Genomic DNA, 13,434 nt, shown 5'->3' with positions numbered 1-13,434 from the left:
AAACCAGATACCAGAGAGCCATGACCTGATATAACATCCCTCAGTGACAACTGAATACAGTCCTGGTTATTGTATGTCTCATTATGGAACATTAATTTTTTAATCAAAAAACATGTCTTGTATGACCATTCTCTTATAAACCTGCTGTAGTAATACCTATGTATTAACATAAACATGTAACACTAATTTAAAGGTTAACTGTCTTGTAGAGATACCTTTATATGTAGGTTTGACTGTAATTAGGATAATGTATAAGTTTTAGTCACAGAAACAAGTATTATATGTAGGTTTGACTGTAATCAGGATAATGTATAAGTTTTAGTCACAGAAACAAGTATTATATGTAGGTTTGACTGTAATTAGGATAATGTATAAGTTTATATGTAGGTTTGTCTGTAATTAGGATAATGTATAAGTTTATATGTAGGTTTGTCTGTAATTAGGATAATGTATAAGTTTTAGTCACAGAAACAAGTATTATATGTAGGTTTGACTGTAATTAGGATAATGTATAAGTTTTAGTCACAGAAACAAGTATTATATGTAGGTTTGACTGTTATTAGGATAATGTATAAGTTTTAGTCACAGAAACAAGTATTATATGTAGGTTTGACTGTAATTAGGATAATGTATAAGTTTTAGTCACAGAAACAAGTATTATATGTAGGTTTGACTGTAATCAGGATAATGTATAAGTTTTAGTCACAGAAACAAGTATTATATGTAGGTTTGACTGTAATTAGGATAATGTATAAATTTTAGTCACAGAAACAAGTATTATATGTAGGTTTGACTGTAATCAGGATAATGTATAAGTTTTAGTCACAGAAACAAGTATTATATGTAGGTTTGACTGTAATTAGGATAATGTATAAGTTTATATGTAGGTTTGTCTGTAATTAGGGTAATGTATAAGTTTATATGTAGGTTTGACTGTAATTAGGATAATGTATAAGTTTATATGTAGGTTTGACTGTAATTAGGATAATGTATAAGTTTTAGTCACAGAAACAAGTATTATATGTAGGTTTGACTGTAATCAGGATAATGTATAAGTTTTAGTCACAGAAACAAGTATTATATGTAGGTTTGACTGTAATCAGGATAATGTATAAGTTTTAGTCACAGAAACAAGTATTATATGTAGGATTGACTGTAATTAGGATAATGTATAAGTTTATATGTAGGTTTGTCTGTAATTAGGGTAATGTATAAGTTTATATGTAGGTTTGACTGTAATTATGATAATGTATAAGTTTATATGTAGGTTTGACTGTAATTAGGATAATTTATAAGTTTATATGTAGGTTTGACTGTAATTAGGATAATGTATAAGTTTATATGTAGGTTTGACTGTAATTAGGATAATGTAAATTTATATGTAGGTTTGACTGTAATTAGGATAATGTATAAGTTTATATGTAGGTTTGACTGTAATTAGGATAATGTATAAGTTTATATGTAGGTTTGACTGTAATTAGGATAATGTATAAGTTTTAGTCACAGAAACAAGTAACTTCATGCATCTAACTAACAACATGCAATTTGATTAATTTATTTTAACAATTACAACATTCAACAAAAAATAAATTAAAAAAAATCAAAATGGTTACCATAAAATTATTGCTTTCTGATTAAATTCACATTTGGCACAATAAGGAAAAAACATCCTGTTTCATTCTCTATCAGAGAATTTGGATTTCTAATCTCCATTTCAGGCAATGTCTGGGATACATGAACTTTGCTGGTTACTACTGTACTGTACCATAGAAGCCTGGCTTTATCTAGTTGCTATTTACATGTATATTCACAGGTGACATTTCTAACATTTTCTCTCAATAAAGATATGTGTACTACTGTTTTAAGTAACATTCTGGTTGAAAAGAAATCTGTATAAATAGCACACTGTTGTAGGCCAGTTCATATAAAACATTGTCACAGATGAGATGAATATTCTGCTACTATGCCCCAGGTGGATAGAGTTTAATCAAATGTTCCTTCCTGGCAGGATAACTGGTTACCGGACAGCTACCATATTGTTGGATATGCTCATAGATACAGGGATAACAGAATACAAAACTGCAAAGCAAAGAAAAACAAACTAACGATTTAATTAAATATACATAAAACTGTAAGAGTATCAGATTACATAGTATAATATGTTCTCCTGATATGTAAAATAAAATGCTCTGCTGGGTGCAGCTTGATACGACCGCAGAGGTCGAACCCTGAACAGTTGGGGCAAGTATGGACATAACATTCAAGCTTGATACAGCACTGAATTTGGATTGTGATTAAATATTTGACACAGCATAGGTTTCTGACACAGAATGAATGTGGTCTAAGAACTTAAAAATTTTTAAAACTGTACAAACACCTGTCTATTGTTGAGGAATGTATGTTATACTATAGATGTCTTAGAAATACACCACAGTTTTTTATGAGTTAGAAAAGTACTCAGATAATACAGATCTGATACCCGTCTGACAGTATATCAATCAACACTAGGAAAAGGAAGAACTAGTTGATGCTGGTGAACTATACCAATGTTGAAATATTGATTACAATTTTCTATGTTCATAATCTGCTTATAACTTTATTAGAAAATATAATTTAAAATAGTTTTTTTTTAAATACTAGATTGGATGTATATAAATCTACAAAAGCAACACCTACCCTGACACAGATAAAGCTGTATCATTTGTTCTCCTCTTTAGACAAACAGGACATATGTCATGAGGCGGAAGTGTCTCATCTACATCAGACTGAAATAATGAATATAACATAAATTACTATCTTCACAATATTCTTATCAATTTAGAAGTAATATGACATAAATATGAGTGTGTTATATGGCATAACTTTTAGTTATTATTCATTCTCACAATATAATGGCACTTGATCAATACACATTTTGTGTGTGGGGCTACATGCAGTAGGACTAGGAATAAATAATATTGCATTTCACAATAAAGCAACAGTACATTTAAATATCCTTTTAACTTAGCAAAACAACAACATCTATTTCTATGTCACATGTTGAATGAAGAATGAAGCAGTCATTTCTAAGGTCACCGGACATTGGGCAAAGTCCAGTAAAAATTGATTTTGTCCAGTTACGTGATATGCATTACTGGACCAAATGAGCAGTAAAATTTTTAATTTTGTGCAAGTCATATCTGTAAATGTCCTGTAAAAATTAGTCTGGTCCAGTTAAGAAGAACGGTTTACTGGACCAAATGTCCAGTTGATTTCTCAAAGCCCTTGGGAAGCACTGTGATGTGTAAAATAAGGAGGGACAAATCCCAATACTGACTAAAAATTTGTACCAAATGAGCGGTAGAGGAGGTTGTTTTGGGTATATTGTGTTATTGCATTGCTGTCTCATTAATGAACATCAACTCCTCCATTTATTCACACATCAATTAGTTTTTTAAATTAGTATGCCAGTAATGACAAATCATATGCAAAATGTCCTCATCCCCACACTGATGGTACAAAGAGAGTTTGTATACTTCTTACTGTCTTAGTTTTGTTTACAATGATATTCATCCTTTACCATTTTCCACATCTATAAACACATTGTATTAATTTCAATGTTTACAGTAAATAAGAGTTGCTTATCTTTGGGAGGTCTGGAGTAGGCATTGCCAGTCATGAAGGAGCATTATTATCACTAGTATACCACACTTACCTGTGGAGGGTCTGGAGTAGGCATTGCAAGTAATTACGGAGCATTATTATCTCTAGTATACCACACATACCTTTGGAGGGTCTGGAGTAGGCATTGCCAGTAATGATGGAGCATTATTATCACTAGTATACCACACTTACCTTTGGAGGGTCTGGAGTAGGCATTGCCAGTAATGATGGAGAATTATTATCACTAGTATACCACACTTACCTTTGGAGGGTCTGGAGTAGGCATTGCCAGTAATGATGGAGCATTATTATCACTAGTATACCACACTTACCTTTGGAGGGTCTGGAGTAGACATTGCCAGTAATGATGGAGCATTATTATCACTAGTATACCACACTTACCTTTGGAGGGTCTGGAGTAGGCATTGCCAGTAATGATGGAGCATTATTATCACTAGTATACCACACTTACCTTTGGAGGGTCTGGAGTAGGCATTGCCAGTAATGACGGAGCATTATTATCACTAGTATACCACACTTACATTTGGAGGGTCTGGAGTAGGCATTGCCAGTAATGATGGAGCATTATTATCACTAGTATACCACACTTACCTTTGGAGGGTCTGGAGTAGGCATTGCCAGTAATGATGGAGCATTATTATCACTAGTATACCACCAGTCAAGGAACTGAAGGAAGAACACCCCCACTGAGAGACCTGTTGACAGAGTTACTGCTGTCAGATTTACTGCTCTCTTACATACCAATAATAATTTATTATTTAAGCTGAAATAAAATAGTTAATCTGTAAGACAAAATGCCATCATGTAAAAAAAATATGAGAAAATTAATGAGACAACACAATGAAACTTAGAGGTCTTATTTTCAGTTTGGTTTGACACCATAATGATATGGACAAAACAAAATTTTACTGGATTTTTTCCAGTTTTTATTTATTTGTCAATCCTTAAACATTCTGCTACAAAATTTCATAGGAAAAACATTTTACGAAACTATAACCTTAAATTTTTCTTATTTTCCGCATTGTTTTTATTTCAAAGTACATGATTAGATCTCCTTGTTCATGACCTTTTTCAGAATTGGTCAGCTGATCTGATTTGCTTTTCAAGTTCAATATGATTATTTCAATAAACTATCCCTACATGAACTATTTCTGAATCTGTCAGCTGATCAATACATTTACTCTTAGCAAATCTTTTTCTACCTCATCTTGTTATCAGAAATGCCTAATCAATATTCAATAAAGTTTGTTGATTCTTGCCACTGGTGTATGAAACTACTTATATTTTACCTTAATTGTTGTCATATTTCTAGACTATGTTGTCACTTTACTAATATGTCATGAAACTACTTATAATTTACCTTAAACCTTGCCACACTTCTGAACTTTGTACATGTGTTGACTGTAAATCTTCCTCTTGTTGATGAACTAATTCTACACCAGAAAGTCTGACAAATGGAGAGTGCCATTTAGATTTACCAAACATGTATGATATTAAATGTACCAGAATACTGCCTTCCCAGACCATATGGACATAGGGATACACTGCTACAAATGCTTTGTATAATTTAAATAGCAATGTATTCTAAAATAGAAAGAAAAGACATCTGAAGGACCTCATATGATCTATACCAATTGTCTAACTCTAAATAAGATTGATTGATGGTTGCTTAACATCCAGTGGCAAATATTTCATGCATGTTCAGGACAACTCTAAATTAGACTGAGCCTAGACAAATTTGTGAATAAATTTTCTGATATACAGTATACAATAATGATACACACTACTTCAAAAGTTGCACAATAAAGCCAACAATAAAGGTGTTATTTCAGGGTCTTTCAGCTATGACTTGTCTTTTAAAGTGTGAATGCTTAAATTTTATACCATTTATTATATTTTGCTAATGTAAATTTTTGTATCAACGCAAAAAAGGATAGCAAAATTCTCATGCACGAAAGTGTTTTGTGAACTATATAATATTAAACATATAGTATATATATACCTGACTCAGTCTTCCTGTGTTTATTTTGTGTCTCAGTTCTTCAAACATGAAGTCCAACTTATGTTTGATATATGGTAAAATGACCTGCAAAGAAAGTCAGTTAATATTGAAATATTTTCATAAAAATACTGATACTTGTATATCATATATTATACTTTTCACAAAGTACAGAAAATTGTAAAAAGAATCATGCAGACCTTACTCATCTTAGTACATAAAGTTTAATCAATTTTCTTCAAGCAGTCAATTTTATTCAATCAAAAGAAGTTTAAAAAATGCCAGGTTTTGTAAACCAACTAAGGTAGACTTTATAATCTACATGGAAATGAAATGTGCATGTGCTATAAACTCAACTGCATATCAAATATCATTGAATTACCATGAGTGGGTGATCTTACACTGACCTTATCACAAACTTTTAACACGTCAACTGCAAAAATTTCAAAGTCAAAAGACCATGACTGATGGGTTGGGGCCAAATCATCTCCATGGATATGAAATGTGCCTGTTCTTATACAATTGCATACCAAATATCATTGTCCTACCACTAATGGTTCCCCTTAATCTAACCTAATCACAAACTATAAACATGTAAAATAAGTAAAAGTTTCAAAGTCAATAGACCGTGATTGGGGTTAATTGCCAAATAAACCAAATGGAAAGAGATGTACCCATTCTTAAAAGCTGCATACCAAATATCATTGACCTCCCAATCTAGCAGTTTTAAACTGACCTAATCACAAACTAATATATTATTGACGCTGCAACTGAAGCTGGATAAAGCACGCCTAAGTGTCACTTTTTCTACTACATTGAAGCGACACAAAATCAAGTTAACACATTTATAATTCATGTTTTTGTTTAACAAAAATTTTCTGATTGAATTTGACATTAAACATTCCCTCCTATTTCTCCCACTTATATGGTAGTTTTCAAATTATCAAATATTCCATCATATTTCCATAATTAATCAATCATAATTATTAATTCAATAAGTTACTGTAGACTGACAGTTGTTTAGAGCCACAGCAAGATACATGGGCTATGTGTGGCAAGAAAAGCTCATGACATTTAAATACTAAATCCCTGGGATGTGTTTTAGTTGATTTTAGTCTCTGATGCATGATTTTTTATTATTGTTTTTGGCTTTTAACTAGCTGTCAGTAACTGTGAGTACTCTCAAATCGTACTTTCTTCTTTATTTGACCTGTTGATACTATTAAGTAATTGTAATGCTTTTTTGTTATTTAATGTTATTCAGGGTTATTTCTGGTCTATATACCAGCTTTGATAAGTGTTTGGTATTACTATAAATTTTCACTTCTTCGTACTATGAACATCAGAATTATTTATTTTGTAAAAATATTTCCTTTCTCTATTTGAACTGTACACATATACCTAACAACAAAATTATTTTCATTTACCTGTCACTGTGTTTATAGTAATTGCAAATGGCTGATACTTTTGTTCAAGCATATTGTTTTCTTAAATTGTTTAACATTTCACAGCGGTATAACATGTTACTTTTATTATTCTTCCCTTAGTTTATTTATTTTGTATTTACATTGTATCATAGATCAAATTTATTTGTTCAGTGTATGTTCACTGGTGTTAATATCTTTTGATTGAGTTAAGCCATTTCAATTGATATTTTATAGTGTGTCTTTCTATGTTGTGATGTTACACTATTGTTTCAGATACGGGTGAAGGTTTGGTACCATTAAAAAAGTTTAAACCCGCTGCAATTGTTTGCACCTGTCCTAAGTCAGGAATATAATGTTCAGTAGTTGTCGTTTGTTGATGTGGTTCATAAGTGTTTCTCCTTTTTTATATAGATTAGACCGTTGGTTTTCACGTTTGAATGGTTTTACACTAGTAATTTTTTGGGGCCTTTTATAGCTTGCTGTTCGGTGTGAGCCAAGGCTCCATGTTGAAGACAGTACTTTGACCTATAATGGTTTACTTTTATAAATTTTGACTTGGATGGAGAGTTGTCTCATTGGCACTCATACCACATCTTCTTATATCTATCATTAACACTGTTTCCATCTCAAACCATTAATAATACTTTATTTCCAATAGCAATACAGCTTATAGGTATATAACAAAGTATACATCAAATTCCAATACACACATACATACATAAACAGTAATAAATAGCGAATACATTGTAATAACTGTAGTAATTAATTGGTATTCTTGATTCAGAACAAACTGACTTTTTTAAATTAGAGTTATCTCCCATTTTCAGAGTAAATACTAGAAGCATATGCAAAATACAAAGAAGTCAATAACTGGAAGACAGCAACATATTTATATTGGACACAACAGTGTCTGATATCAAAGCAATCTTAATTCAAATGGACGAAAATTTTGTGGGTATATGATATTTTCTATTTTATTTATCTTACACTAGAAGAACTTTACTTCAAGTTTCTTATGACAAGAAGATCAAAATTTTAAACAATTTAATATAACTTCACATCTTCTTATGCTTAATTTCAAAATTTTAAATGAAGGCGAGAGACATAATTCTTTAATCTACACTTAAAATTATTATAACTAAAGTTTAAATGACTGTTAACAAAATGATATATTTCCTATAATAAGTTGTCAGCACTACCTTACCAAGCACAATATAGACTTAAGTAGACAACTTCTGGGAAGTTTTGTATCTTCCTGTTTTTGATCCTTCTGACAAGCAATTCTTTTAATACCATAAAAGTTTTCAGCAAAAGATCCACCTGAAATGGAATTGTAAGACACAATCGTACACTGTACTGTGGATTTATATATTTTCATGGTTACCAATTTTCATGGATTGAGAACAACTTGTATTTTCATGGATATTTGATTTCGTGGTTTTGCAAAGTCTGCATACAGCTTTATAGAAATTGTTTTAACATTTATTTCACCTGTACCCACAAAAAAATTGGAATAATAATGATTATCGCTATTTTACGAACTTTTCCTTTGACCTTGCTGACTGATAATTTCCTTTCTCAGCGGAGTCAAGTGATATGAAAAATTATCGCTAGAAACTAAGGGAGCACGTGCCCGTTGTCAATGAAATTAACATCGTCGTCATAGGTAAAATAGCGATAAACAGATTATCATTGTACATCTCAACTCGATTCCTTTTCTCACTTTCGCCGTACCGGCTCAAGCGAGAAAATCAATCTTGTTGAGATAACCAATGATAATCTATCAATCCACAGTATTGGGTTATTTTTGTGTGTAAATTATTTCTTAGAAAAAAGATCTGATAAACTGAAAATAGGAACGAATATGATTTACTCTGGTCTATGTTAATTCAAAGTAGTTTTACTTTCATCTTTATAGACTTATGGACATGATGGCTGAAGTTTGTCTCAGTGCAGGTTTTATCAGTGTGATGGATAGATACTATACCATATATTTGAAGTAGCTTTCATTGAAAAGAATAGAGTTAATATAAAATGTGAAATTTTGACAGAATTTTTATTGTATCAATACCTTCTTTCAATTTTCTCAGAATATTCAATACAGCAGTTAAACCAGAAAATAAGATGATGATGATGATCGGTAGCTGCTGTTTCAAGTTCAATGCAAATTAAATGCATATTCAAAACAAAAACATGTTTATGTGATATCAATATGAACCCTGCTTTGTACTAGACCGACACGCTGAGCCAGATTTATAAGGTGTTAGCTCACAAGGAAGACATGTCACCCTAATTGGACACAATATTCTGATGATGAGCCAACTAGTCTTTGCTCTTACACCAAAATGGAGAATGCTTGGCAAAGAAGTAACAAATATTAATTTTCAAGTCTTTGGTTTGACCAGGCTGGGGATCAAACTCATCACCTCCCACACTTGAGGCAAACACCACAATACCACAGAGCCGGTTCAGAAAATAAGACAGCATGACTGAAAATAAAAGGAATATTATATGTTAACTAGACTTTTAAGTTGAGAGACCTGACTAGCATCTAATAAAGTATTGGTGTAATTAAGGGAAAATAATATATTTCTCCTATTTTTTAGACATATTAGAAGTCAGGAGTAATGTGCCACTTATCCAATTAAGAAGAAATAATTTTACTTACTATATGAATGTAAATAATAATTCTGGAGAATTAGATCAAGAATAGTGTATATTTCATCATAAAATCTCAGCATCCAGGCAAATTTATCTGGCTTTGTCTCTGCTAAAACCTGAAAAATCCATCAATAATAAGAAAATGAAACTTTGGCTATCCTATGACTATTGTCTTGTCATCTTTTATCTGAATAAACTTAAAGAGAATATGTAAATAATGTACAAAACTTTATCATTAATGATTATTACTTCCCTTTGACGACACAGAATTTCATATTAGAAAATATAAAGAAAACTTGTTCTGAAGAGGGACCTGAATCACTACGAAATATTGTCAAGACATGATAAAAACATGACAGACAGAAACTTCATATCAGAAGTGTTAAACATGAAATATTTTTAGAGGAAAGAATACCACTGGGCACAATAAGGAATTAATACAAAAATGTGTTAAATAATATTGTAATGATTAACATTTGATTGATTGCTTTATTAACTTAAGTGTATATATGTCTGCCTCCCTCAGGATTATTTCAACATGCAGGGGTTGAACATTTTGAGGCAAATTCAATCTGGGAAATTGCAAAAACACAAAAAAATTGGTAAAAATATCATTTAAGGGCAATAACTCTTTTCAGGAAACAACCATTTAGATATCAAAAAAGTTGTTGTTTATATTGTTTTAGGTTGGATTATATATATCCACACCAAAAAAAAGATGAAGTATGATTGTCAACAAGACAACTACCCACCAGAAACCAAATGACAGCAATCAACTATGTCAACACCAGCTTTAAAACTGATTTTTAGTTTGGTGTTGATGGTACATACATGTATTTAATGGCCAATGTAAATATTATACACATTTTTTTAGACTTAGGGTGAATTAGAGCTCAACATATTGAATAGACATGTCTACTGTTGAAGATCATTTATTTACCTTTAGATGTATATAGGGTTGTTTAGTTGCTGTCACATTGACATAAACACCCACATATCCTTTTATTCATAGATATCTAAGAGAAAAAATTAAGATACAAAAAAAAAATAATATAGTTATCAAATCTAACAAAATACTAGAAAAGTATGTTTATTTTATTGTAAAGTAAAAATATTTTAACTGAATTCAGTGAAATTTTTTATGACTTTGGCACAACACTATTTTACATAAACACTTCAAGAAGAACTTGAATAGCTGAGCAGGATTTTTGTCATTATGTTCACTGGTCAAGGATCAGTTATAACAATGTACCTTCACCTAGCATTAAATGAACTTGGAACCTAAACGATAGGACTGTTAACTCGTGAGGAGAGAATTGTCTTGTTTTCTGTTTTCCAAATGTGTGGTGGAAGGTAACTTGTGCAGAAACCTGATATCTTTGTTTTATGAATTTAAAAAAATTTAACATCTTCAGCCAAAGAAATATCATAGCATGCTTAATTATACAAACTTCTTACTAAAGAATGAAAAAGGTATCAAATCTTATTTTAAACTGATCTTTGTGCTTATAAACAGTCATCACTTTTGAGATTCTGTATCTGGAACAGTTTTCTTGGCTGTCAAAGTCAGAAAATCGTTCTGGACAGAGAATCCCAAAAGGGATTTTATCTGTATCTAAAATTGAGAATGGAAATGGGGAATGTGTCAAAGAGACAACAACCCGACCATAGAAAAGACAACAGCAGAAGGTCACCAACAGGTCTTCAATGCAGCGAGAAATTCCCGCACCCGGAGATGTCCTTCAGCTGGACCCTAAACAAATATATATACTAGTTCAGTGATAATGAACGCCATACTAAACTCCAAATTGTACACAAGAAACTAAAATTAAAAATAATACAAGACTAACAAAGGCTAGAGGCTCCTGACTTGGGACAGGCTGTATGAATACGTTGGATACTGATACTGGCTTTAATACACAGTATGAACAGGACAGAAGTTTTTGTTGAATTCAAGTGAAAAAAATTCTTAATTAAGTCAGATTTAGAAAAAAGAAAAAAAGATCATCCAAATTTATGAATAGAAAGAAGAAGTATCCCGCAATGGTGGTAAGTCGTGCACTTAAGGCCATTTTTTATTTTATTTTTCTGTAGACTTAGTTTTGTTTATTTATTACTGTGTTTTGTCAAGTTTGGTTACTCATAATTGTTTCTCAGTCACTTAATGTACGATGTTGTTCCATACTGAAGCAGCTGACCCGGTTTGTTTACATTCAAATTCTAATGGCTTCAAAACCATGTGACACATTGAATCGTTATATCCAATCAAATTGCTCTACTGTCAATTAGGTGATTTTTTAGTACAAGGCAATTATATTATTTGTTTGTATGATATTGCTTTTAAATAATTGGCAATAAATTGGGGGTTTATTCAATAGGAAACCTCATTATTAGCCATGAAATTTGACATCAATGGAATTTTATATGAATATTTACTTATGGTCAGAATATCGATCTCTTTATATTGAACCAAATTTTTTTTTTATGAAAAATATATGTATATTGTTTTTTATTAACCTACTCTATATTCCTGAACAAAAATATGGCATGATTATCGTTCGTTTTTTTTTTTTTATATTTTCATGATACGTGATCATGGAAATTTGTTTTCTGTGAATCCTGATTGACAAAAAAATCAACTCGTGAATCATGATGAGTCCCCCCCATCAGGCCCTTCAATAATGAAAACATATCTTTAGAAATATCATTTTATTTAGAAGTGTAGAAAAAATGTATTCTGCACTAATTTTGTACGCTGGTATTAGCGTAGTGATGTCAATGCAGAGTTTTCCTGTATGATAAGTACAATAACAAAATCCAAACGAACCAACGTTATGACCGATTATAGACTACGGTAGGATATTTGGTTTGTCTGTCAAGTACTTTTATTCTTGCTACAAAATTGCAAAATATGATGACACCATTCATCAAACTCGGAGCATTAATCAATTAAATACAACAAATAACAATATACTATTCCTTGCCTTGACGGCATGTTTAAGAGCAGGTCTTATTGTGCTCATTAGACTGTCCTGAGCAAGAACTTCAAAAATGGACGGTTTTGTAGTGAATACAGCAGATGTCAAGTGTGTTGCACTTTCGGCCATTGTTATTCATCGATCGGTTGACTTTAATCAGTATTTGTATTTAATGCTCCCAATTTTTTTTTTTTTTTTGTAATAACTATCTAGAAAATATAACGGTTGTGATTAGCTTGGCATAGAGCATGGACTGTGTTGTCTTTTGGTGAAAGGTCAGGGTCAAATTTGCTTTTGTAGTTGCTAGAGTCACGCCAGATTATTTCATTTTAGAGCCTTTAAAAATATAACTAAATACACAAAATGAAACCAAAAACAATAGCGCATCACAATAAACTTAATTGATGTTTATCAAGAATGCCACAACGCCTACTTAAAAAATGCACTAATATCCTATAAATATGCTTGTTAATTAGAGCGGGGCGCACATATTCGCCGGGGACACAATTTCGCCGTTTTATGATTTTGAGGTGTAGAAACTTCAAAGGATTGCTGAAATGGAAGAAATATGCCGGTAAATTATATTTTTATAACAAATAGGATTATTTTTTAAACTTAGATAAAATTTCGGCACTTACCGCAAAGGACCGACTAACGGACAACGATTTTCGGCCTATTTCCTGAAGTGAAAAACTGAAAGGTTTCA

General features: G+C 31.5%; 1 protein-coding gene and 1 long non-coding RNA gene across 2 annotated transcripts; one reads left to right on the top strand and one right to left on the bottom strand.

The window, feature by feature from the left end:
* Positions 1-331: 331 nt before the first annotated feature.
* LOC127711248 (uncharacterized) lies at positions 332-1,543 on the top strand. Its single transcript, XR_007986616.1, has 4 exons — positions 332-387; positions 608-667; positions 968-1,027; positions 1,466-1,543. It is a non-coding gene; the product is annotated as an uncharacterized LOC127711248 (long non-coding RNA).
* On the bottom strand, positions 1,540-12,997 carry LOC127711247 (peroxisome assembly protein 12-like). Its single transcript, XM_052217241.1, has 8 exons — positions 12,725-12,997; positions 9,758-9,859; positions 8,294-8,409; positions 5,666-5,749; positions 5,024-5,247; positions 4,255-4,426; positions 2,677-2,765; positions 1,540-2,079 (listed from the first exon to the last, which is right to left on the bottom strand). The coding sequence occupies exons 1-8, from the start codon at positions 12,855-12,857 to the stop codon at positions 1,962-1,964; spliced, it is 1,038 nt and encodes a 345-aa protein (XP_052073201.1). The 5' UTR covers positions 12,858-12,997; the 3' UTR covers positions 1,540-1,961.
* Between the last annotated feature and the right edge of the window lie 437 nt (positions 12,998-13,434).

The sequence above is a fragment of the Mytilus californianus genome, unplaced genomic scaffold (genome assembly GCF_021869535.1).
Source record: "Mytilus californianus isolate M0D057914Y unplaced genomic scaffold, xbMytCali1.0.p SCAF_8, whole genome shotgun sequence".
NCBI classification, from domain to species: domain Eukaryota; kingdom Metazoa; phylum Mollusca; class Bivalvia; order Mytilida; family Mytilidae; genus Mytilus; species Mytilus californianus.
Note: the sequence above shows the minus strand (reverse complement) of the source record. Positions and strands in the feature narration are given on the sequence as shown.